The sequence below is a fragment of the Amblyomma maculatum genome, chromosome 11 (genome assembly GCF_055883805.1).
Source record: "Amblyomma maculatum isolate TAMU_Amacu chromosome 11, ASM5588380v1, whole genome shotgun sequence".
Lineage (NCBI taxonomy): Eukaryota > Metazoa > Arthropoda > Arachnida > Ixodida > Ixodidae > Amblyomma > Amblyomma maculatum.
In genome coordinates, this window is record NC_139354.1 from 44,289,937 (window position 1) to 44,315,658 (window position 25,722).

Here is a 25,722-nt window from a genome sequence, read left to right on the forward strand (position 1 = left end):
TATTTCTCCCTGTCACGTCCAACCACGTTGCTTCTGGCGAAGTTCTGCTGGAAGGAAGTGCTCAGCTGCTTCTTGAACGGGGTCTTGGTGTTGCTCGAGGTATCGCGCAGCTGGATACTGGCTGCGTACACGTCCTAGTCACCAACTTTTGTGGCACCCCACAGCGCCTTACGAAAGGCACGGCTCTCGGTACCATGGAGAGCATTACCGCCCCTATACAAGTTGTTGCCCTGTCCGAAGGTGCTTTCTCCTCCTCTTCGCAGCAGAACGATGCACCTTTGGGTGTAAGCATTGCACCTAATCTCTCTGTGAGCGAGAGGGCCAAATTGATAGCGCTGCTTGCAGAATTCCAAGACTGCTTCTCTACGTCATCCGGAGTTCGCCAGACGACCATTGCCAAACACAGAATAATTACCGATGACGCTGCTCACCCTGTTCGTCAGTCGCCTTACAGAGTTTCTTTCAAAGAACGTGAAGTTATTCAGAACCAAGTGCAAGAAATGCTGGCCGACGATATAATCCAACCCTCGCACAGCCCATGGGCAGCTCCAGTGGTACTAGTAAAGAAAAAGGATGGTACTCTTCGATTCTGTGTTGACTATCGCCGTCTCAACAACGTCACCAAGAAGGATGTTTATCCCCTTCCTCGCATTGATGACGCACTTGATCATCTACGACATGCCCGTTACTTTTCATCCATAGATCTGAAAAGTGGTTACTGGCAAATCGAAGTGGATGAGCGCGACCGAGAGAAGACTGCTTTTATCACCCCGGATGGTCTATATGAGTTTAAAGTGATGCCGTTCGGCCTCTGTACCGCCCCAGCAACCTTTCAGCGCGTTATGGACACCGTCTTGGCCGGACTGAAGTGGCAAACTTGTCTGGTCTACCTTGACGATGTTGTAATCTTCTCAAGCACGTTCCCCGATCATCTTCTTCGCCTGAGAGCAGTACTGCAAGCTATAAGAAGCGCAGGCCTCACTCTGAAGCCAACAAAGTGCAAGTTTGCCTACGATGAATTAAAATTTCTTGGCCACGTCGTCAGTAGCGCGGGTGTTCGTCCAGATCCCGATAAAACAGCCGCCGTCGCCTCCTTTCCTACACCATCAGACAAGAACGCCGTACGGAGGTTTCTGGGCCTCTGTGCTTACTATAGGCGCTTTGTTCCCAATTTTTCTCATGTCGCTGCACCGCTTACTCATCTCACGAAAGAGAACGTCGCCTTCCAGTGGTCGGATGAACAGCAGCGTGCATTCGACCGCCTTAAACAAAGTTTACAGACCTCCCCTGTACTCGGGCATTTTGACCAGGACGCCGAGACTGAAGTTCATACAGACGCCAGCAACAAGGGCCTCGGAGCCGTGCTCATTCAAAAACAGAACGGGACCGAGCGTGTAATCGCTTACGCAAGTCGAACATTATCGAAGGCGGAGACTAACTACTCGACCACTGAAAAAGAATGCCTCGCGGTAGTTTGGGCGATTAATAAGTTCAGACCCTACTTGTACGGACGCCCATTTCAGGTGGTTACCGACCATCACTCTCTGTGTTGGCTCAGCACTCTGAGAGACCCTTCAGGGCGACTTGCAAGGTGGGCACTTCGGTTGCAAGAATTCGATGCTACAATAGTTTATAAGTCCGGTCGCAGGCACACAGATGCTGACTGCCTCTCCAGAGCCCCTATAGAATCAGTATCTGACGGTCAAGACGACGAGTATGAAGATGCTTTTATAGGTACCATAAGCACGGTCGATATGGCAGCGCGGCAGCGACACGACACTGAACTCCGTGAAGTAATCGCCCATCTGGAAGGTCAAGAAGGCACCATTCCACGCGTCTTCTTGCGCGTTCTGCCCGCATTACGTCTTCGCAACAATGTGCTATACAAAAAGAGCTTCGCAGCGAGTGCGAGGTCTTGGCTACTGGTTATTCCGGCTGACCTGCGTAATGAAATTATGGACGCCTGTCATGACGACCCAACTTCCGGGCATTTGGGATACAGCCGAACACTCGCACGAATTCGTTCCAAGTATTACTGGCCTCAACTTGCTAAGACTGTTCGTCACTATACCAGGACCTGCCGCGAATGTCAAAGACGTAAGACTCCGCCCTTACAACCCGCAGGACATCTTCACCCCATTCCGCCGCCTATGACTCCGTTCCAGCAGGTAGGCATGGACCTGCTCGGACCTTTTCCTACGTCCAACTCGGGACACCGCTGGATTGCTGTTGCTACGGATTACCTCACACGGTATGCCGAATCGCGAGCTTTACCTTCTGCAACAGCGGCTGATGTAGCGAAGTTTTTCGTCGAGTCCATCGTCCTCCGTCACGGTGCTCCCGAAGTCTTGATCACAGATCGCGGTGCCGCGTTCGTGTCCCAGCTAATGGCAGAGATCTTGCGTTTAAGCAACACGCACCACCGCAAAACTACCGCATATCACCCCCAAACGAATGGGCTCACAGAGCGCCTTAATAAGACTATGGCCGACATGATATCTATGTATGTGGATGTCGAGCACCGTACATGGGACGATATTCTTCCCTACATAACTTTCGCTTATAACACCGCAACTCAGGAAACAACCGGGTTTTCGCCGTTCCGCCTGGTGCATGGCCGAGAGGTGATTACCATGCTTGACGCCATGCTTCCCCATGAGCCGGAGGCCTACTCTTACGACGATGTCCAACTGGTAACCCAGCACGCAGAAGAAGCCAGACAGTTGGCACGACTACGCATCCAAGACCGCCAGCACGTCGATGCACGCAGGTACAACCTCCGGCATCGTGAAGTTAATTTTGCACCTGGTGATAAAGTGTGGGTGTGGACTCCCGTTCGCCGTCGCGGTCTCAGCGAGAAGCTGCTAAAACGTTACTTTGGCCCATACGAGGTCGTTCGCCGTGTAAGCGACGTGAATTACGAGGTGATTCCGATTGTTCCGAGCACATCTCGTCGGCCCCCTCATCCTGAAGTGGTGCATGTGGTTCGCCTCAAAACTTACTGTGAACGCTAGAACCACGTATTCTGACTCTGAGCTCTGCTCGATTTAACGTTTCAGTAACGCTGGAGCGCGCATCGGGACGATGCGCCTTTCAGGGGGAGGAGTAGTGTAACCCGCGCTAACCGTGTCAGTTCTGGAGGGAGAAGAAGACGAAGTTCTGCGGAGTGCGCGTGGTTCTGGGACGCCGCTGCTTTTGCCTGGTGAAGCGCCTGCTCTCTGCCTCCTGTGCCTCAACCCCGTCCTTTGACCCTGTCCTTCTGGACTGCCGTCCGGGTAGTGATAGAACCCGTGACAATATTTCCATTAATGCTCGTAATAAGTTGAAATTGTTCTTGGTGTAATTACGTTGCCATTTACTCTTCAGTGGAATGTTTTCCTCCTTTTGTGCGTTTTTCTTTGCATGAACTTAGAACGCTTCCTAGTTTCTGTCGTGTCTGTTTTTGGAACAGTGTAAACCAGCTGCTGCCGGGTGCTACCACTGAAGACTTCTATGGTCTCGAAAGGCCCGCCTCCATATAAAATTACTTGAAATCAGCCATTTTATTTACGCGATAGCGTTAGAGGTCACATTCACCGAAAATACGGCGTCGGCGCCAGCGTTGGCGTTGTGAGCGAAAAATTAGGAGCATAGCACTGGCATGCGATAGCCGACATAACGCTGCCTGGCGTTACGTTTGGCAGCCGCTGTGAACTCGTACCTCCCCTTTCATATGGTAAGATGATATCCGAATCGGCCAACCAAGACCCTTGCATTCAATTTACTAGAACGGTACGCAGACACATTCATAGGGCTTCCTCAAAGCGAAACTTTGTGTCGGCTGGTAGCCTAGGCTATTATGTCATACCCCAAGGGGCCCCTGGCGAATTAAAGCAATAGACCAACACCGTGTTTACAAAGGGGGCGCTCGTGGCGCCGCAGCTGCCGACTGGAGGTGAAAAGTAGGGTTAGCGCCCATAGGAATACATGGAACCGAAATATTTCTAAGTAGTTTTCTCATTTCACGGGGCACCTGTGATGTCGTTATTCGGTACAAAGCAACTATGAACATCCTAGAAGAGGTCGTCAAAATATGAAATCTCATTACCGAGGCGAAGTATTTTTAAAACACCGCGAAACATATGGGGGTGCGAGTTGGGAGGGCGACCCATAGAAATACATGTAAACACAACTTACGGAACAGTTTACTCATTTCGCAGAGCATCAGAAGAGGTGGCCGGTCGTTAAACGTTGACCAGCGCTTTGAAGAAGTGTGTAATAAAGTATGGTACGTCGTTACGGAGGCAGTCTACTTTTAAAACTCCCCAAATAACCTGTGTTATGAATCCAGACACCGCTAAAAGGCAAGCTGGGTGTAGCGAATCGCACAGTTTTGCTTACAGTCTGATATGCTACCGCTTAAGATAAATAAGCTTGATAATACTGTCGCTCCAGTGATACGTGTTAGACAGAATTACATTTAAAAAGCGTGTTCAAACGCCATACGACAATATGATTCGAACGAGATTCGCGCATTGCAGCAGACGACAGCGTAGCTGGCGATACCGACCGCGGCCGCCTCCAGCTCCGGAGCGTCTGCTAGCGACAGCGGGTGGTGCATGGTCGTCTGCAACTGTGCGCGGTCAGTTTATCGTGTTGTGAGCGGTCCCGAAAGTCGTCAGACTTGCATTACTTGCAAGAGAATGTAGTGTGTCATGCAACATGACGTCGGGGCGTCGTACAAGACGTTCACCAAAAAATTAGAAGGGTTCAACGCTGCTGAACCGAGCAAAATGTTGCGGTAAGTTGTGTTTACATGTATTTCTATGGGTCGCCCTCTCAACTCGCACCCCGATAAGTTTCGCTGTGTTTTAAAAATACTTCGCCTCGGTAATAAGATTTCGCACTTCCACGATCTATTCCGGGGCGTTCATGGTTGCTCTGTACCGAATAACGACACCACAGATGACCCGTGAAATTAGAAAACTGCTTTGGAATATTTTTATTCCATGTATTCCCATGGGCGCTAAGCCTATTTTTCACCCCCAGTCGGACCACGCTGGCGATAGAAGCGCCACCGCATCCGGCTTACGTCACAGATCGGTGTTGGTTTAGACCAACACCGATCTGTGACGTAAAAACGATGCGGTGGCGCTTCTGTCGCTAGCGTGGTCCGACTGGGGGTGAAAAGTAGGGTTAACACCCATAGGAATGCATGGAACTGAAAGATTTCAAAACAGTTTTCCCATTTTACAGGGCACATACGATGTTATTTAGCACAGAGCAACCATGAACATCCTAAAACAGATCGTGAAAGTATGAAATCTCATTACCCAGGCGAAGTATTTTTAAAACACCGCGAAACGTATGGGGGTGCGTGTTGAGATGGCGACATTGTGCTCCGTTCAGCAGCGTTGAACCCTTCTCATTTTTTTGGTGAACGTCTTGTACGACTCCCCGAGGTCATGTTGCATGACACACTACATTCTCTTGCAACTAATGCAAGTCTCACGACTTGCGGGACCGCTCACAGCGCGATAAACTGACCGCGCACAGTTGCAGACGACCATGCACCACCGGCGCTGTCGCTAGCAGACGCTCCGGAGCTGGAGGCGGCCGCGGTGGGTATCGCCAGCTGCGCTGTCGTCTGCTACAATGCGCGAATCTCGTTCGGTTCATATTGTCGTATGGCGTTTGCAAACTGCTTTTTAAAGGTAATTCTGTCTAGCACGTATACGTATCACTGGAGCGACAGTATTATCAAGCTTATTTACCCTATGCGGCAGCATATCAGACTGTAAGCAAAACTACGTACACGATGCGATACACCCAGCTTGCCTTTTGGCGGTGTCTGGATTCGTAATACAGGTTATTCGGGGAGTTTTAAAAGTAGACTGCCTCCGTAATGACGCACCATACTTTATCACACACTTATTCAAAGCGCTGGTCAACGTTTAATGACCAGCCACCACTTCTGATGTTCTGCGAAATAAGAAAAATGTTCCGGTAAGTTGTGTTTACATGTATTCCCTATACTGAAAAAATTGTATGAGGCAATAACCTCACATTTTCTCGCACAATCTCACTCAATTCACATAACAAATCACATACAAGTCGCATATAATTGCATAAGGTCTCAGATTCTTGTACATTATAATAAATTATGTACGATATTTTATGATAATGATGTGCACCATATGAGAGTCTATGTGATTAGATGAGATTTTATGAGGTTATTGTCCCGTATAACTTTTGGTTTTTCAGTAGAGTTTCTACGGGTCTCCCTCTCAGCTAGCACACCAAGATGTTTCGCGGTGTTTTAAAAATACTTCGCCTCGGTGACGAGATTTCATATTTTGACGATCTGTTCTAGGATGTTTATAGTTGCTTTGTACCGAATAACGACATCACAGGTGCCCCGTGAAATGAGAAAACTGCTTTGGAATATTTCGATTCCATGTATTCCTATGGATGCTAAGCCTATTTTCACCCCCAGTCGGTTGCGGCGCCGCGAGCGCCCGCCCTGTTTGTAAACACGGTGTTGGTCTATACACAGAAGGGCATGGTGTTAATGATTTAATCGATTGGGAACGAAGTAGTTTGCTAGTAAAGTCAGTAAAGTAAGGACCGTTAGTTGATACGAGCTTATTTTAATTCAAGAGCAGTTTGAATAATATACCTGCCGAAAAAATTGCATCAGGCAATAACCTCACATTTTCTCACACAGTTTCACTCAATTCACATAAGAAATCGCATACAAGTCAGTCGCATATAATTGCGTAAGATCTTATAAATTCTTGTACATTAACATAAATTATGGAAGATATTTTATGATGATGACGTGCACCGTATGAGAGCCTATGTGTCTAGATGGGATTGTGTGAGGTTATTGCACCGTCGAACTTTTTTGTTTTTCAGTAGGGATTTACTAATCAAAAGTGAAATTGCCATCGCTGGTTGTCCTAACATATGAAGAAAGAATTGAAGATTTTGTCCGCAATGGAGTGCCGGTTCACATTTAATGTTGGCTCTAGTAAAACAGAGCTCTATACGAATTAATACGAAAATTGCCGCTAAGAGGGGGACTTTTCAGGGGACGTGCGTGGTATAGTGTTCTAGAATTGGGAAGTGTGCCGTCTTCGGCGCGCGGCAATGGGAGCGACGTGGTCGCCGGAGCGATGAAAAGCGTAGGTGGCGCTGTCAGTCGTAGGAGCGCATCACAAGCGCGCGCGCCGCAGAGGAAACGCTTGGGGCGTCTGCTTCTGCGGCTTGTTTCCTGCGTGAATTTTGTTTCATCGCGTTGCTTCTCTGGCTGTTGTACTATGGCGCGTTGTTGAGCGAAGAGCGATGATTGGTCAAGCAGGAAAACACATGTTTGCCGAGAGCACAGTAACAGTTCCGTCCGTCTCGTATGACTCTCGCCCCCCCCCCCCCCTTCTTTTACTGAATGCTCTTTTCCTTCCTTTCGTTCTTTCTTCTTGCTCATTGCGCGCTCTTTCTGCTGCCTTCCCTATTCGAACCCTTCCCTTCTCGAAATACACTCAAAGCATGGTTGACTCAAAGCATGGTTTCCTAAGCAACAGCACCGCGGAAGGCCTTCGGGTAACTTTGCAGTCCACAGTCGACCTCGTTGACTACTTATCTGCAAAATGCGGTTTTACATACATTATCACATCGAGACTAATCCAAGACAAACTAGAAAACCTCTTCGGCATCGTGAGGCAATTTAATGGCTGCAACGATCATCCCACGCCGGCTCAAGTTTTAGTGTCAGTTAATGCCCTGGCATTTTACAACTTAGCGAAGCCCCCAAAGACAGGAAATTGTAATGCTGAAATTGTAAATGTCTTACTTGGAATTAGCCGTACAAGCGAGAAACCTACCCAGCGTCTTTCAAATCCTATTGATGAGCTTGACCGTTTGGTTTACGAGGGAAGGCTCGAAGACGTCGAAGCTACTTTGAATTCCATTCTTTCAGATGACCACAGATACGTCACTAGGCACAGTTCTAGCCGTCTCATAGCTTATATTGCAGGATATGTCGCTAGAAAGTTCATGAAGAAGTCAAAATGCAGTACTTGCTCCGCTTATCTCATTTCAAGCAAATCGCGCGCCACAAAAAGAATAAAATCAGTTTATCTCAAACTTCGACCACGGAGGTCTTCTTTATCCGTCCTCGGAGCTTGCAAAGCTCGTGAACACGCTGGAAGAGTCTTTCACGGTTTTTTTTAGTTCAAGAAAGATTAACGCAAATAGCATGCGTGAATTTGCTTTGTTTTTGCAAAGCGCAGAGGTTTCCAAGTTTGGTTGCCCTACTCATGACAAAGAAATGACACTTAACATAGTGAAGTTCTACGTCCTCATGCGATTGCGTTTTTATGCCAAGTCGCTAAACCAAGAGCAGACCTCTAAAGCAGAGCAGGTAAAGCACCTAAAGCTGAGGAGGAGCAAGTAATCGTGTTTGAGGACTTTAATCATTCTGCCTTTCTCTTGTGTGTTTTCAAATTTAGCAGCTTAATTTACTCACGGCCTAGTAAAGTTCATTAATATTCTCATATAGTTCTGTACAGTTTTATACGTTTGTACCATATTCTTGCACTAAGTCGCGATTTTTTTTTTCATGTCGTCCATTATGTGGTTTCGTTCATTGCTATGTGCTCTCATTCATTCATTTCGTTTTGAGTAGGACTGCCAGTTCATATGTATTCGCCCACATTTAAATAAAGTCATCAGTAAGCGCTGGCATAATTTCTGTCTGCAAGCAATCTTCGCATACCTCTATTTACATGTGGCTCAAAAATTACGCTAGCCTAGCCTAAAACACCATTCACTACGTTTTCAGTACGTGCGAGCTTCGATGGAAGACTTCAGTCTAGCCCGCATAAACCGGTGCATCCAATATTAAAACTTTACATGATCATAGAAATACGTTAGACATTCGTCATTGAACCTCCCGCTAGTGTTCGAGAAATAAAGCACCCAATACGTTCAGGAAATATATCTTGCCGTCGCTTGTCAGTTCGTCGGCAATCTGTATCTTACATTGCCTGTATTTGTATTGCCGTTCCCTGACGACGGCCGCTTATTTTATAGGGAACTAGTTGTTTTGTTCATGAACATAACCGTTTTAATACATTTAGACAAGCGTGTGGGAGCTAAAGCGGCGCAATTTATTGCTACGCACCTTCGGAGTCCGATTGAACTAGCGGTGACGAAGGCGGTTCACCCAGCTGTCTGCTCCGCGCTCACTGCGCTCCTCCTGCACACAGCGCCCTCTCTCCTGTCATCGCTGAAACGACCAGCTCGCCGGCGGCAGACGGCACACTTCTCAATTCTAGAACACTATATGCGTGGTGACTTCACCTTCCTCTTGCGGCGCTTGCGTCTTATTTGACTGTCCGCTGGCGAAAGCGAGCTCTTCAGGGCTTCCTTTCGCTCTTGCTCATTCAGGGCTGACTGCGACCGACGTAGCGCTGGCAACTGGACAGCGATGTCGGGAAGCCACTGGACAGCCCACACGCTCAGGGCGGACATTGCAGCCGACAGCGTCGAAAGTAGAGTGCCGCCCCTCTGTCTATTGAGCGCGAGGAGGAATATCCCCACGAGCATGCCGGCGGCATTGCACAACAAAGACAGGCTCATGCCGGCGCCGCGAATCCGCGTGGGAAACACCTGCGCCGAGTAGCAGTAGACGACACTCATGGCGCCGGATATAATAGCCCTCGTTACAGAGTCAAATAAAGGACTCGTTGTGCCAGTCGGACCCAAGGACAGGGCCTCTGCCACGGAGCAGACACACACGATGACCAGGAGGGCGGAGAGAGTTTCACGAAGGCCGTGTCTGATCATGGCCCAGCCGACGGCCACGTAGCAGGCGACCAGCAGAAAGGTTCCCGTCGTGTTCCAGTCGCGGCGCTCACCCTGTCGACCACCAAGGAACGCCTGGAAGATGACGCTGAGAGTGAACCTTGCGAAGAAAACGGAAGCTGCGCGTCGACGCATCTTGGCTGTATCTGACAAATCTTCTGCAACCAATGCAGTAGAACCTGATGTCTGCCATGTGCGATCCATCCTACTCAGCTGTTTCCTGATCGTATGGAAAATTGCACTGGTCTTGGTGGTGTCCATGCCGTTTACTTTCGCTGCGTCAAGGATGGCCAGCTCCGCCCGCTCCATGTCCCGCACGCAAAGAAGCCACACGGGCGACTCACCCAGCTTGTAGGACAAGGCTGCGGTCACCATCGTGGCAGCAAGAAGCAGTGTCTGGGATATCACCCAGCTAGGCTCAACCAAAGAGATGGCGCGCGCTATTTGAGGAACCAAGGCTCCTGCCACAGCAGTGTCGATGAGGACGAAAAGCGGTCGCCAGGCGCTTCCAGTCACCTCGTACAGGAGCATGAAGGTGAGCATGAATAGGGAGTTAAAGCCCACGTACATGACAGCACGAGTGAAGATATCGAAAGTGATGGCTTGAGCAACGCTGTTGCTGACAGCACCAGCGACGAACAGAAACGCAGCCAGATGCAAGACTGGCCTCCGTCCCAGGGTATCGGATGCGAAGCCGAAAAAAAATATCGTCAGAACCGGACCTGCAAGGGCAACGAAGGAACGCACTTTCAACAGGTAGAGGCGACCGCACACGAGGTTGTACCGGCTGATGATACTGTCGGCCTTGTTCACGATATCGTAGTCCCATCCCTGGCAGGGCACTGTTGACCTATTAGAGCTGAGGTTACCCTGCAAAACAGTTTCACACGCAAGCCTTACACAGTTGCAAAGCCGCGAAACTGGCTGGTTCCTATGCGCGAGGAAATGAAACCGTGTTACATCAACAAAGCGTTCTCAAAATTATGTGTTCGGTTGCTCTTTACTGTGACGTAACCGTGCCCCCCAATCGCTCGTTGGTAAGAAGGTTGACCGGTGCTGTAAATCTGTAGAATTCTGCATTGATGCCCCATTATTAGAAATACTTTCCCATTTTTAAAAACTGAGAGGTTTCATAAAAAATGTGCTGTGAAGGAAACAAAGAAATATGAGTAGTACGAGTTGCTCGTGCAGCTTGTTATCAGCGCCAGACTTGGCGGTAATGAGCTGACTCAAGGCAAATAAACACATAGCAAGTGGAAATAACACCTGACACGGTGCGCTAGCTGGCCATTGCGGCATTAGCGACGAACTTTGCACTTCTATCTATTTCAAACTCCAGCGCATAGGAAATTGTCAGACAATTTAAAAAGACAATTGCCTCTCTTTTCGCTTAAATGGCTACTGTCCTTACGGGCTACATTCGTAATCTAAATTCATATCAGAGAGGAACATTCGTTTCCTTGCAGTACAAAACACAAAATTAGGACACATGGGGAGTCTTGTTTCGCTTTTGCTGTTCTTATTCTTAGACGTAATTGAAACGCACTTTTTCTTGCTGTCCTCTTTCCCTTTTCTTGCTTTTCCTGCTGTGTCCTTTTTTATCTACCGTAACTTAAACATGGTGCTGCGCTGCAGCATGTTTTCTTTTTCTCTCTCTCTTGACGGCTTTACCTAGCTGCCTAATTTATATGCGAGCAGTCTGAATCCAATATACCTACACAAAACAAATTTCAAGTTCAATTTCGCCATCTATGTGCAGCTGTCTCATTCCACACCCTCAAAACCTTTAACCGGTACTATCCCTCCAAACTTTCGTTTAACAACATTTTAACGCCGATAGTTTTAATGAAAACAGTGCATCTGTAGCGTATATAAAATAATTTACTCATATAGCAAGGCAGTCTAGATGTGTGGCTGCTCTCGGCACTCCAGGCCTGGGAACCTAGGACCTTCGCCTCTGTGTCGGAGGCTCCTTGCCACCGGCGTTTTTGTATTTGCTGTGCAGGCCGTCTTTGCAATCGCTGCCGCTTTTGTGGCGGACGACGGCTGTTGTGACGCACATTTGTATATATATTTTTTTGCTCATCGCTCAATTCTCCTTTGTCCACACGAGGCAGTGGTGGACGCTCAGCTATACAGCCCGTTGGCAGTCCCGCAACAACAGCACAACATACCTAGGCAAAACGGTAAATGCTTTGCATGGTGTACTCCCAACCAAACTAGCCATGAAAAAAAAAAGTAGTTAATTCGCTTGAGATAACAAATCACAGATTAACTGCTCTTCTTTTTTTAAAAAAAAAGCCAACATCTACTCACCGCGACGGCAGGGTTAAACATGGTGCACTTGCTGAAGCTGCCGTCAGCCTCTACTGGGATCGACATATTCTTCCAGGCTTCAGTTGGGAGGTCGCTCAAGTGTAGAGGTGGCTTGCACCAATGGTCCACGGGTCGCATCAGGAACGTGGACGACATTATGTGCAGAATCGCCACGCTCGAGGCTAGGATGCCGCACAGAAGGATGCGGTACTGGTACGGGCCGTGGCCGATGGCGACGTAGACACCCTCTTCTATGGCGGAGAAGTCTGAGGCGACGGGTACTGGCTGCGGGGTCCCTGCTGTTGCCACAACCGATAGAGACGGCGAAGCCGCCGCACTGCTGACGAAACTTGGATTTCGGGACGTAGGAATCTCTGCAGGCATTGCTGTGGACAATTCCATAGATTGTCGAAAAAAATTCATTCAGTCGCAAAAGCCGTTCTGGCGCGAGGTTTCAGCGGGTTCTTCTTCTTCTGCCTTGATAAATGGCACATACCCACGAAGGGGGATTGGCCAGGGTTGGCAGTGTGGACTGCCAAATGTGCTACGCATACTGAATTAGTGCATTAAATTAATTATCAACCACACAAAAACCTAAGATTTAAGATCACAAAATTGAATGAAAGGAAAAAATACGGAGCAAAAAATTTGGAAGATTGTAAATTTGGAAAACAATTAGCAAGGGGATCTGTCCGTAGCTGTGATGTAGTTTTGTAAATAGTGACAAATTTGAGACAACGCAAATACTTTCTCACTCGCACCGAAGGAGAGCAGAAGCGGAACCGACAACGTGAATCCCAATTGTGCTCTTGGAATTTCTAAATGTACCCTCCTCTGATGTGAAAACCTTTGACAAGCGAGAAGGAAATGATCAATGTTTTCAATCTCACCAAAAGCCTCACAAAGGTTTGTGGGGCTGAACCCGCATCTACATAAATAAAGATTTGGGCGGGGAATCCTGTATCTCATGAGAGTCATTGTTACCTCACACTGCCTTGATTTACCTGAACGAGCTTCCCATGAGTATACGAGATGTCGGCATTCTGCTGTATCATTGCATGATGATATTAGGGATGGTACATGGAACAGGTGTATCAAGAGCTGATTTAGCCAAGAAGTCTGCAGCTTCGTTCTAGAAAATACCGCAGTGACCGGGGACCCAGATGAAGAGTATTTCTTTCACCCATCCCGTTATGAACTACTTTAGTGAGCGGCTCAAAAGAGTATCCTGTGCTGACTCCAGTGGAAACAAAACAGAAAGAGAGTCTAATAGCAAAATTATTTTTGACTGATTGCAGGGAACTTTTTAGTAGTGCTAGCCCAATTGCCATTATCATCAACCTGACTATACCCACTGCAGGGCAAAGGGCACTATAGCAAAGGCCTCTCACATATTTCTCCAATTAACCCGGTTCTCCCTATTGCAAAAACCAGTGCCACTGGGAGCCAGCGCCCCAGCGCCATACCTGATTATGGTCCCAGTATGACGCTGGACACTGGGCGCACTGGGACGCGGCATACTGGGACGCTCCGCGCTGGCGGCACTGTTCGCCCGGAAAAAAAAAAAAAAGCGTGGGATAAAAATTAAAAAGTAAAAAGTAACGAAACAAGTTAGGTACATAAAAAAAGCTAAAAAAAGTAAAAAAAAAAAAACAAAAAAAATTAGCACACCAAGCGTGCCTCGAACTAAGTCCCTAGGTACATACCAATCACTAGCTCAGCACGCTAACCACTCGGCCACGCCGAGAACTGGACTTTTTATAAACATTTTTGCATTTTATGTCATAACCCGCATTTATAAAGTTTGGACTTCATGTTTCGCAGTCTACAGGCCATTGCTACCGCTCTAACAATTGCAACTTCTTGATCATTTTAGCTTGCTGTCTGCTCTCACGACTTGCAACTAATGTTCTGGGTGCCTATGCGCGCTATTTTGTGCACTGAAATCATTTTAACATGTGGAGTTTGACATCGCTGGCAAATTTTCTAACGCCGGCTCTTGGGTGGTGCTCTTCTACCGTGGGCGTAATTTTCGCTGAACACGGAGCTTTAGTAGAAGCCTTCAAGGAAAAACGTGCGACCAAGCTTCAATACCGGCCAGCGCCGCAGCGACGACCCTAATTGCGTGTAACTAAACCTTATTTGTATGTAAACATTGCGGGAAGCGTTGCGATGACCGAGGGCTCGGCTGCTTGATACGCAGAGTAAGAAGGAGCGCAAAAGCTTGAGAAACGCGCCAAATATTATGTATTACAAGCGCTGTATGTTGTTGTTTTTTCTCTCATGGACCCATCCATCGGTAAACTACTCTCCTCCTCGTTTTAGTTTTTCTTTCTGCTGTTGATACTGGGCCGCGGTGCAGGCTACGCTCGCCTGCGATTGAGCCCGTATTGAACATTTTGGCAGTAATCATTGTGTTAGAGTGCCCTTAAGATCAGCTGTGAAGTTGGTTATGCATGGTAGCCCACATTATTCAATTCCAGCTTTAGTAGTGCGTTAATCGTCAGTCTGTCATGAGATCGAGGCGCGGCGATCGTTGTCGCTCTCGAAACGCTCGAAACGACCTATCGAAACATAGAAACTCTAGAAAAAAGATACTGCCTTTGTTTTCTTACAAATGCGCAACGACTTCGCAGCAAAAAGCGCTTGCTTGAACCATATTTTTCATATGCCCCCCGATGGTCAATTGAAAGTACGCTGTTGCCCTGTTGGCCCCTGAGGGATGCTACTCCGGCTGACGCCGCAGGCCGCACCGGCTATACTGGGGCACTGGGACCAGTGCGGCCCCAGCGCACATACGGCGCTTCTCCCAGTGCATCGCGGGTGCCAGCGACACACCCAGCGTCGAAAGGCTAATCCCAGCGTTTTTCTCCCATCGCACCAGTGCAGCTAGTGTCTTCCCGTTGCTGCTCCAGTAATTATCGCAGAGCTCCCGCGTGCCCAGCAGATCCAGTGCAAAACCAGCGCGAAAATCTTACTGGTTTCGCACTTGAGACACTGGTTTTTGTAATAGGGCTGTGCTAGCTGCATCCACTTGACCCCTGCGAACGTCTTAACTTCATCCGCCCACCTAACTTTCTGCCGCCCCCTGCTAAACTCTGCTAAACGCTGATAAACTCTGCTAAACTCTGCTAAAAAGATCGGTGTGTAATCCGGGACACGCATCGAAAAACTCCAGGAAAGAGACTCTGAAAAAATTCCAATCGCTGCTTTCTGCGCAGACACAGATGCATCAGTAGCAATAGGAGACTGGATATTAGACTTGAAAGTCAGTGCTCCACATAAGATGGAAATATATATCTACAATGGACGTTGAGCAACCAATAGGACTTATAGAACCGAGGTCCACACCAATGTTTGCTAAAATGCTCTGCGTGAAAACTACCTGGGGCATGGAGAACCTTGGCCACTGGTGAGTGAGAAAGAGGGCCGGGTTTGACAAAAATAGGTATTGCCATACCGGGAGTTGCCTCAAATGACCGAAAGAATGATCTAACAGTTACAAGGCGGAAACGAGAGTTAAGGTCCGGATCGCGGGCCTCTAAGTACAGAACAGTGGTGAAGACTGACTGTGGAAGCCATAGGCAGAGGCACAGCGCACGTCGCTCTAAAAGCAGTAAAGGACTGAGCTTATATTTTGGACAACCAGAAAAAAAAGAATGCAGCCAAATTCTAAAATCGGTCTCACATAGGCTTTGTACAGAAGTAGAAGAGTATGTCGTCGTATTCCAAATTTCATGTTACTTATCCGTATGAGCCTATACCAAGGGCACGCTCACCTTTCCGAACATTAGATTTGATGTGAAGCCTCCAATCCATACTAGCATCATATGTAATGCCTAAATACCGCACAGATTCCATTTGAGGTATGACATCTGAGCGGTAGTTTCACGAAACATATAAGGGGCTTTTGGTTTTATTAGCTAGCACACTACTTTTGCACACATTTAAAACCAATTTACTTTTGTCCAGCCAGACCTCAAGTGCATTTAGGTAAGCCTGTAGTGAACGATAGAGGTCATGAATATCTTGCAGAGGTGAAGAATACTATGTCATCTGCATATACATATATAGTGACATCAGGATGAACCAGAATATCGCACATTAATATATTAAAAAGGAGTGGCGAGAGCACATAGCCCTGGGGCACCCCTCTTGTCTGTGCATCGGTATCTGAGATTAATGAGCCATCAGTGCAAAAAATTTCTCATGCTTTCAACAAAAATTCCCTGATCCATGCATAAATGTAGAACGGGGTACGTTATAACGATAACTTGTTTAGTAGAATGGAAGGGTCAAGGCTGTCATAGGCCTTAGCAATATCGAGCGTCATTAACGCTGACACCTCATCGTTGCACATAGCAAGGCGAATTCTGCTTTCTAAATCTACATGCTCAGACCATATTGAGCATCCATTGCGGAAACCAATCTGGGCAGAACTCAAAGCATTGACCTCTGAAATATGCTTTGAGAGGCGGCTATGCACAATTGTATCCATTAATTTTGCCAGATTTGAAGTCAAAGCTATCGGCCCAATGTTTTCAACATGAAATCCTTTCCCAGGGTCTTTCAACAGTAATATAATTTTCGCCACTTTCCAGACGTGCGGCAGCCATGCAGATTTTAATGAATCGGTAATCAGATCCAGGAGATTTTGAGTGAACTCGTTCGCTAAACTTTTGAGCATACCTACCGTAATTCCGTCCCAACCTGGAGCCGAGGATTGCATGGAAGAAATAACAGATAGGAGTTCTGACCTTTCAACCTCAAAATAGTCTGAGCAGGGAATGGGGGGCGTGCAAAGGAACTCTGCACTGCTCCTAGAAACGTAATGCTAGCAGAAGTGGGAGCAGATCGTTTTCGTCTTCACACCTTATGTCAAACAAAGAGAACAGCTGTTCAAATCAGTTTTGTGAAGAAGTAGTCAGTATGCGATGCATCCAAGCAAATCGAGCGCAGGCAATTGTTGGAGTCTATACGAGATTCGTTGAACACGGGAATCACAGGTGGTATTTTGTTCTATTATTCTATTGCTGGCCATTAGACATAGGGAGAGAGAGGATGTGGGAGAATGCTAGAAAGAGTGCATGCAGACTGATCCCACATAAAAATTCGCAAAAGCCCCCTGTAGAGCGTTTATCCTGTGTCTGCTTATATTAACATTATTAGTGGTCTTTCTCAAGGTTCTGTATTAGGCACGGTTCTCTTCTCTACTTTTATAATGACGTTTCGTCCGTGATCAAGAACTCCTCTTTCCTTTTTTTATGCTGACGATATAAAATACTCAAAGTAATACATTCTGTAGCTCATCACTATATGAATTTTGTTGAAAACATCCATGCGATATATATCCGCATTCATGTCGATTAAAAGTCCAAGCTCAAGCGATTCCTTAAAAAACTTACTCAATTTTCAACATCTAGTATGACTACCCAAACTGTGTGAATGAAATCTTTCTTGTACTGACTTGTACTGTTTCTTTAATATTTATTTATTTTTATCGTCCTCCTCGTCACTGAAACTCGTACAGGTGTTTTACCTGACAACATAGACGTTCTGGGCTGGTTGTGCCAAAAGCCGTCGCTATAACCCAGAATTGTCAGAGGAAAACATGGTATCGTTCCAAAATTGCCAGAAAAATTCTAAAGGGCACTCTGGACCACTAAAGTGCCATGAGGCGAAAGCCATTATAGCGCGGTGGATCGTTGCCTACCACTACGCGCGGCACCTCTATCTCGCTCTCTTCTTTCACTCCCACCTTCCTCCCTTTCTTTACGGCGTGGTACATGTGTCCGCTGAGAATTGTCACAGGTACTGTGCCTTTTCTATCCTGTAAATCAATTTCGAACACCTCCTGGACATCTGGGTCTGCAGCTTCTGTTTGGCATCTCAAGTTCCTCGAGTTTTATACTTTCTCCTCCTACGACGCACGGAACGCTGGCGTTGGGCGACGTAATCAAGCTGGCGGCGGGTATAAATCCGAAAGAAGAAGGAGACAAGGACTTTTTCTCGCCAAACCTGAAGCAACAGACGATTCTGATAGCAACGACAAACGAAAGCTGAAAATTGAAATATCTGAGCCTGACGAAACTGAAGGTCAACGGGGAGGACACGGAGATTACGGCGTATCTCGCAACACCGGAGAAATGCGGCAAGGGAGACATATATGTTTGTTCTTGTTTGTTTATGTTTGCAAAAGTGATATGATCTGTGTACCACTGCAATGCCTCTCTAGGGTGTGTCTGCCTCGTCAAGCCTTTCCACTGGCTTTTTGCCGGCGCACCCAACATCCTCAAGATGCTAAATAAACATTATTCTATTCTATTCTATTCTATCCTATTCTATTCTATTCTATATACGGCGTCAGGTTATTATACACGGAAGATATGATGCATATATCCCTACTGAAAAAACTGTAAGGGGCAATAACCTAGCTCACATTTTCTCATACAATCTCACTCAATTAATTCACATAAGGAATCACGTACAAGTCGCATATAATTGCATAAGTTCTCATAGTTTCTTGTACATTATCATAAATTATGTACATTTTATGATAATGAAGTGCACCGTATGAGACTATGCGATTAAATGAGATTTTATGAGGTTATTGCCCCGTAGAACTTTTAGTTTTTCAGTAGATAAGACTGAATAGAGAAGACAATCCGGAAAACTACGGTGTCAGAAGGCTAGGGAAAGAATCCCAGGTTGTGATGATAATGTTCGCCCAGGAACAGGTTCCGAAATGGATCATTTTCGGGGGAATTCCAGTAAAATTCTGGCTGTACAAGAAGTATGAGGTATGTTATGCGGAAGACTGGGACACAGAGTGTACGTATGCCCGAATCCGAAGAACATCAAATGCAGAGGATGCCAAAAGGAAAACCCACCGGATGCCCACACGTGCGAACCAGTATGTCAGGTGTGCGGCAAGTGACACATCTTAGGGGACAGCAAATGCAAATCCATCTACCGTACGCCATATATCGTCAAGAAGCGGCGCTGAGAGAAAATAATGGAGATGGAAGAACGATGGAGGCAATTGAACAAGGATGGAGCCAAGAGCCGATCCACAGAAACGGATCCGAATACAGATTCAGAGATGATTCTTTCCCAAGACTGGAGGCAAGTGGAGGGCACAACTCGAGGGAAACCGCAAGGGGAGGAGATCAAGCCAGAGGGAGAAGCAAGTGAAGAGTCAACCGAGGAGGGTAAGCAGCTCCAGTTGCCGACAGCAAACCAAAGAAAAGACCAAGGGCGGAGTCAACCTCAAGGAAACCAGCAATCCACGGGGAAGAGAAGAGACGCCGGGAGAGAAAGCGTCAGCTTCGCAGAGGGGTCGCAATCAGGTAAGGGGAATAGTCAGGATGACAAAATAGATAGGTTAATGAGGCAAATCGAGGAAATGCAAAAGATAATAGAAAAGCAAAACGAAACCATACGTAGACTTGAAAAACAGCAGAATCCAACGCAGGCACGAACACAGAAGCAGCAACCCACAGCAGTGGCAGGAACAGCAGCAGGAAACGAGGCGGGAGCTAATAGCGACAAGGACGTGAGACCTATACAGCCGCCGCCGGCAAAACGCAAAAGCAATGACACGGGGTTTTCGCAAGACCTGGATACTATAGGGTCACAAGATTGAAGAATGGCTTCACGAAACTTGGTGGTGTGATCACAAATTTCACAGATTTTATCGAAGAAATGAATGCACAAAAAACGCACAGATTCAGAAGCTAAATGAAGGGAATCAAGAGCATGCAGAGAATATTAGCCTAAGACTGGTGGAGTTGGTAGCCAACAAAAGGGGGCAGCAAAAAAAAAAGCAGAAAAAGCGATACTTCAGCTTCAAGATGGACAGAACGAAGAATATTAACAATCAAATCTGGCAGTGGAATAGCAGAGGTTTTAGAAGGATCAGGCCGGTGCTACAGTAACATCTTAAACAATTATAAAATCAACCGCTCGCATAGCGCTGCAGGAAACAGGGGGTCCTGTGAAATTGGCGGGATATCAAGCTTTTCATAGTACAAAAGGAGTCAAAACGAGGGTGGCAACGCTAGTAAAAAGAAATGTGGCAGCCCTGGAGCACGACATAGTATCCAGGGACATAGAACACGTGTTCGTGGAGGTATTAGCCGGGAGCATCACAGAGCCTAATATTTTCATACTCAACGTCTACAGCTCGCCCAAGCAGAAAAAAAAATAAAAAAAGGCTAAAATATATGCGGAAGGCAACAGCTACTAATAGTAGGTGACTTCAATGCACAACATCAAGAATGGGGTTGAAGCAGACAACGCTTCAAAGGCAGGCAACTATGGGAAGATATTCAGGAGCGAGGCTTCACACTGAATAACAGCATAGACATCCCGACGGGATAGGAAATAGTGTCAGCAAGGACGCGTCTCCGCACCTCACACTTTCAAAGAACATAGAAGGTCTAGAGTGGTACAACCTGGAATTAAGCCTAGGCAGCCACCATTATATTATAGTAATTAATATAGAAGGAGGGCCGAAAGCGCGAAAAATCAAGAAAAGCGAAATCTCTTAGTGGAACAAGTTTAGAGACGAGAACCGCCCATGAAATTCCACCCATAAACAGCATCGAGGAGTTTTGTACCAGGCTTAAACAAGACGTCCAAAAGCACACCAAAATTTTACAGGGGGAGGATGCGCCAGAGATGGTAGACAGCCGGTTATTGCAAATGTGGGAAGCCAAACAGAGTCTCGATAAAAGACTTAAGAAACAAAAATACAACCGGTGTCTTAGAAGAAGGATAGCGAAGCTAAACAAAGAAATGGAAGACCACACACAAAACGCATGCAAGCAAAACTGGGGAGACAGATGCAATCAAATAGAAAACGAAATGGGTATGGCTAAGACATGGAACATAATGCGATACCTGCTAGACCCAGAGAAAACTAAAACGCGAACTTCCATTAAGCTGATAAAGGCTAGGCACCATCATGGAGGCAGCGATGGGGACTTCCTTAAAAAAACTTAAAGACAAATAAATATATCGGAGAAGTAAGGAAAGATAAATTAGAAAAGTAGAAAAGACGTCTAAACCAGCGACTAGATGCCCCCGTAACAGTAGCTGAAGTGTTAGCAGATATCCACTGACTAAAGACGAAATCGGCTCAAGGGCCGGATGGGATAACAAACAAAATGCTAAGGAACTTTGATAACGACTCTATAGTGAAGCTAACTAATTTCATGCAGATATTCTGGGAAATAGGGGAAATCACAGAGCAATGGAAATTTGCTGATATAGCGCTAATACCTAAAACCGGAAAACCTCTTGCGGTCGATAATTTGAGATCAATATCACTCACATCATGTGTAGGTAAACTATTCGAACATGTGATTCAGAGAAGACTGACAAGATGCATGGAAGAGAATAAGCGATGGCACCAGGAGGTCATAGGGTTCAGACAACATCTTAGTACGCAAGGTATTATGCTCAGGCTACATCATGATATACTGAAATCAAGATCAAAAGATGGTAAAGTTATCTTGGGATTGAACCTGAAGAATTCATTTGACAGTGTAAAACACGATGCTATCCTACAGGGCATCAATGAACTAAAGGCAGGGGAAAGGATGTATGATATATAAGAAACTTTGTAACGGACAGAAAAACAAAAATAAGATATCAGGGGATATAACCTCAGATATTCGACCTAGGCAGCAGGGGCAAACCACAAGGAGCGGTGCTATCGCCCACACTTTTCAACATATCTATGCGCGGACTCCCAGAAAAGCTAAAGAAAATAGAAGACATAAAATTCAGCACATAACCATTTGGACAAACAAAGGTAGCGATGCTGAAATCGAGCACAAATTGCAAGAGGCGGCAAACAACACAAACAACACTGTACAATATGCAAAACAGAGTGGCATGAAATGTTCTTCAGAAAAATTGGAGTTGTTTATATATATAAAATCCGATGCACCTAAGGCAAAAAGAACAAGTGGGCGTAGATATATAAGTGGAGGGACAAGCGGTCCCCAAGGTCAAGCAAATGAGGGTGCTAGGAATGGTCCTCCAAACAAACGGATACAACGAAGAAACAAAACAGAAACTGGAAGGACAGGTCATACAAACGGCAAACCTTATAAGGAGAATAGCCAATAAAAAAGGAGGCCTTAAGGAAAGTAACCTATTAAGGCTCATATAAGCTTTCGTAATAAGCAGGGTTAGGTATGCCATGTCATACTTAGACCTGAAGAAGGCCGAAAAAGATAGGATCGATAGCATGATCAGAAAATGCATTAAAAGAGCACTACACCTCCCGGCAAGTACCTCTACAGACAGGCTATGCTGGGAATACATAACATATTAGATGAAATAACTGAGGCAACACTATAGCTACACAACAAAAAAGGTTAGAAAAAGTAAGGGTGGAAGGAACATATTGAGGGAAATAGGTATATAACCGAAGGAATACTGGGACAAGACAGAAAATGAGAGTGGATGCACCGGAAACGGATCCGTTATCACCAAAGAATATGCACCCTATGACGAGAGAAAAGTGCAGAAAAGCAGACACGAAGATTCGAGGCAGAAAATCTAGGTACAATATTGCATATGCAGACGCTGCATACTGCGGCGAAAGAAAAATGAATGCAGTTGCAGTCAATGGCAAACGGGAAACAGCAATTTTTTTAATCAATATCGGTACAGACAGCTGAAGAGGCTGAAATAGCACTGGCTCTTCAGCCTCGTTTATTAACTGCCGTCAAAAATTAAAATGAAATCGCAAATTGATGTCATCTCTGGTTGACACGCATTTTCCAAAAGTTTCCAGCTTCGAACAAACAACTATGGTTGGTTGGTTTAGATTATGGGGTTTAACATCCCAAAGTAGCTAATACAATGAGTCACCGTAGTGGAGAGCTCCGGAAATTTTCAACACCTGGGTTCCTTTCACGTACAACTAGAAATAAATAACTAATAAATATGTGCATAAAGTTTTATGTACATTTAGATTAACATAAAAATAAAAAGGAAGAGCTGCGGGTGGTCATCGAACCGCACACGAACAGGCGCCCGTATACGCATGCGCATGCACGAGCAGTATGTGTGTGATTTCGCAGAACTGAATATAGATGTATCTGATGCCGGCTGGCTGGGTATTTAACTTAATTTGAGGGTAGTTTGTGCAAAATTCCGCAAGTAAAATGGACGCTGCATATTGCTGCGCACATGCGGCACACGACGTTGGAAGGTGAACACATGTTGCCATCACGCGAACAATGTTCACGTAGAATATTTCGAGCGCTTCTTTCGCGGCTAAACGAATTTCGCACAAGAAGGTGTTCCTTGATGGCACGACTTTTTCCTGGTCGTTTCTGTGAAGCCATACCTACCACTGATGCAGATCACTCTTTTCGTTCAGGCACAGAGAAAACGTATTTCCAGACTCAGGCCTGATGCCGCACCAAGGCACAGCAGAATTTCTCAAGTGTACACGGCGAGAAACAGGAACTCCCACGCAAGACACGTATTCGGCGCACGCGCTTGGAAGGAATCATAGAGTTAATACAACGACTTTGTATTAACTCTATGGAACGCAAAGTCACGTGACACACATCAGCCAGTAGGCGAGCCGGCTGCGCGGGGAAAACGAATGCGGTACTCTGAAAATTTTCCACTGACTCTACTTTGGAGCAGGGACCTCGCTCCGCAGCGGGCTTTCCCAGGCTTCTCTACAATTTATATTTTGTTTTAACCCCTGGGGAGCTAGCACATTCCCAGATTATATGGTCGAGTTTCCCTCTATCATATATATTTTCTATCGTCCATCAGGACATAATATGCCCAGACCGGGTTTGCAAAGTTCCCAGCTTGGAGGCGCCACCATGCTACTGCCTCCTTATAGTTTATACTTTTATCCGATGGTGGCACCAGTCTTCTCTTTAACCTGTAACTTTCAAGAATCTCCTGGTGACGTCATGACCTGTAGTGGGCCCCTTGTAGAACACAACCGCATTTCATTGAAGACATCAAAGTTCACCTGCGTTCTATAATTCGTTGCAGAAAATGAAAGGCGCAGTATCTATCACTCACAGAATCCCGCTGTCATCCTCGTCGTAGTCAAGGGGAATTATATCGTTTCACGATCCGGGGCGGGGCACCTTCATAAATGGACTTTCAACCTGACTGGTTTCCGCTGGTGACACGGTGTTTATCTTTGCCTGCCTTTTAGGTGTGTTTTCTGTTGTGCAGCTCAGCAACGGCTGAGTGCTTTATAAATAGTCTGTGTACATAACCCTTTCTGTACATAACCACGTGTAATAATTACCATGTCAGAAAAAATATTATTGTTTAGTTCAATGGATGTATAGACAATCAGCCGCAGACTCTTTTTTTAAACTTCACACGTCAACCTTACCTTTAAAACGTGCTTCGTGCAAACAAGACTTGTGCCATGGCAATGTCGCCTGTGTAAGAAGCCAGGAACAATAGATCATTGGCTTGTGTATTGCCGTGATGCAGTGTTTTTTTGGGAGATTATTCAACGGACTCTCAGGAAGGACACTGATATTACACCTTTATACTATAAGATTTTTGCCTACAATTGAAGCTTCTGAGGCGCAATGTGACCTTTTTGTGCTCATGGGACCTTTTAGCCTGTGGAAGAGCCGCATGACAGATTTCCACGCGCCTCGAGCCACCACATTCATCGAGGTCTCTGTTCAGAGAGCAATGTGAACAATGTGCCTGGTTACCTTTACTTGATGCATGTATATGTCTCCCGGAATATTAATGTGCGGTCAAAGTGAGAGCTCGATGCTGGTGCAACTGTGTATTGACAAGTTACGGAATGCGGCCTGGTTAAATTGCTCGAAGAAAACCCCGGGGCGTAGTGCAGTTGGTAAAGCGCTGGGCTGGGGATCCAGATAATGAAGGTTCGATCCCCGGTGGAGGCAAGGTTTATTTATTTATTTTAAAAGTTCGCTCTCGAAAGTATATGACACCTCTGCTGACAACCCTCTGTCGACAGCGATGAGGCATTAGAAGCTTTCGCCTTAAAAAAAATAGCCCATCTTCATTGATTTAACGTCCCGAACGCTAATGGTTAACAGGCTAGCGCCTGGCACGTTACCTATTAACAAGGGTGAACTTCATAGAACTCAACGCCAGCAGATCGATTGGCTGAGCGGTTATATTTATGGCACGTTAATTCTTTCCCATATTTCCGACCACTAAAGCATACATTTGCCGACCGATATTGCTGGGCAGTTTTTTGGGGGTAGCGCATGGTTCCTCGCAATCATATCCGCGCTTGGCTTCTCTCGCTTCGGCATCCAATTGCGTGCGGGCTTCTGGATTCGCACAACGACGCTGTACCCTTTCGCGCGCCAACTCTCGCTGGCGCTCCCGACAGCCGGATCCTTATTCGAACGGTGCGCGACAACGACAAATGCCGAGCGCATATCCTGGACTTCCCGATCGTGGCCCCCGTAAACCCCTTCACCCTCAGCCTCGCAGGTATACACTCTGCTTGACCCTTCGTGAGACTGATTCTTCTTGACGCTCCTGCCTGCTGCT

The 25,722-nt window shown here is 46.4% G+C and overlaps 1 protein-coding gene across 1 annotated transcript; it reads right to left on the reverse strand.

The window, feature by feature from the left end:
- Positions 1-9,321: 9,321 nt before the first annotated feature.
- Positions 9,322-12,546, reverse strand: LOC146173694 (organic cation transporter protein-like). Its single transcript, XM_084585248.1, has 2 exons — positions 12,163-12,546; positions 9,322-10,716 (listed from the first exon to the last, which is right to left on the reverse strand). The coding sequence occupies exons 1-2, from the start codon at positions 12,544-12,546 to the stop codon at positions 9,322-9,324; spliced, it is 1,779 nt and encodes a 592-aa protein (XP_084441374.1).
- Positions 12,547-25,722: the final 13,176 nt, after the last annotated feature.

Coding starts and splice junctions, on each gene's coding strand:
- LOC146173694 (XM_084585248.1), bottom strand. CDS start 12,546: ATGCCTGCAGAGATTCCTACGTCCCGAAATCCAAGTTTCGTCAGCAGT. Junction 10,717..12,162: donor TGTTTAACCCTGCCGTCGCG/GTGAGTAGATGT, acceptor ACTGTTTTGCAG/GGTAACCTCAGCTCTAATAG.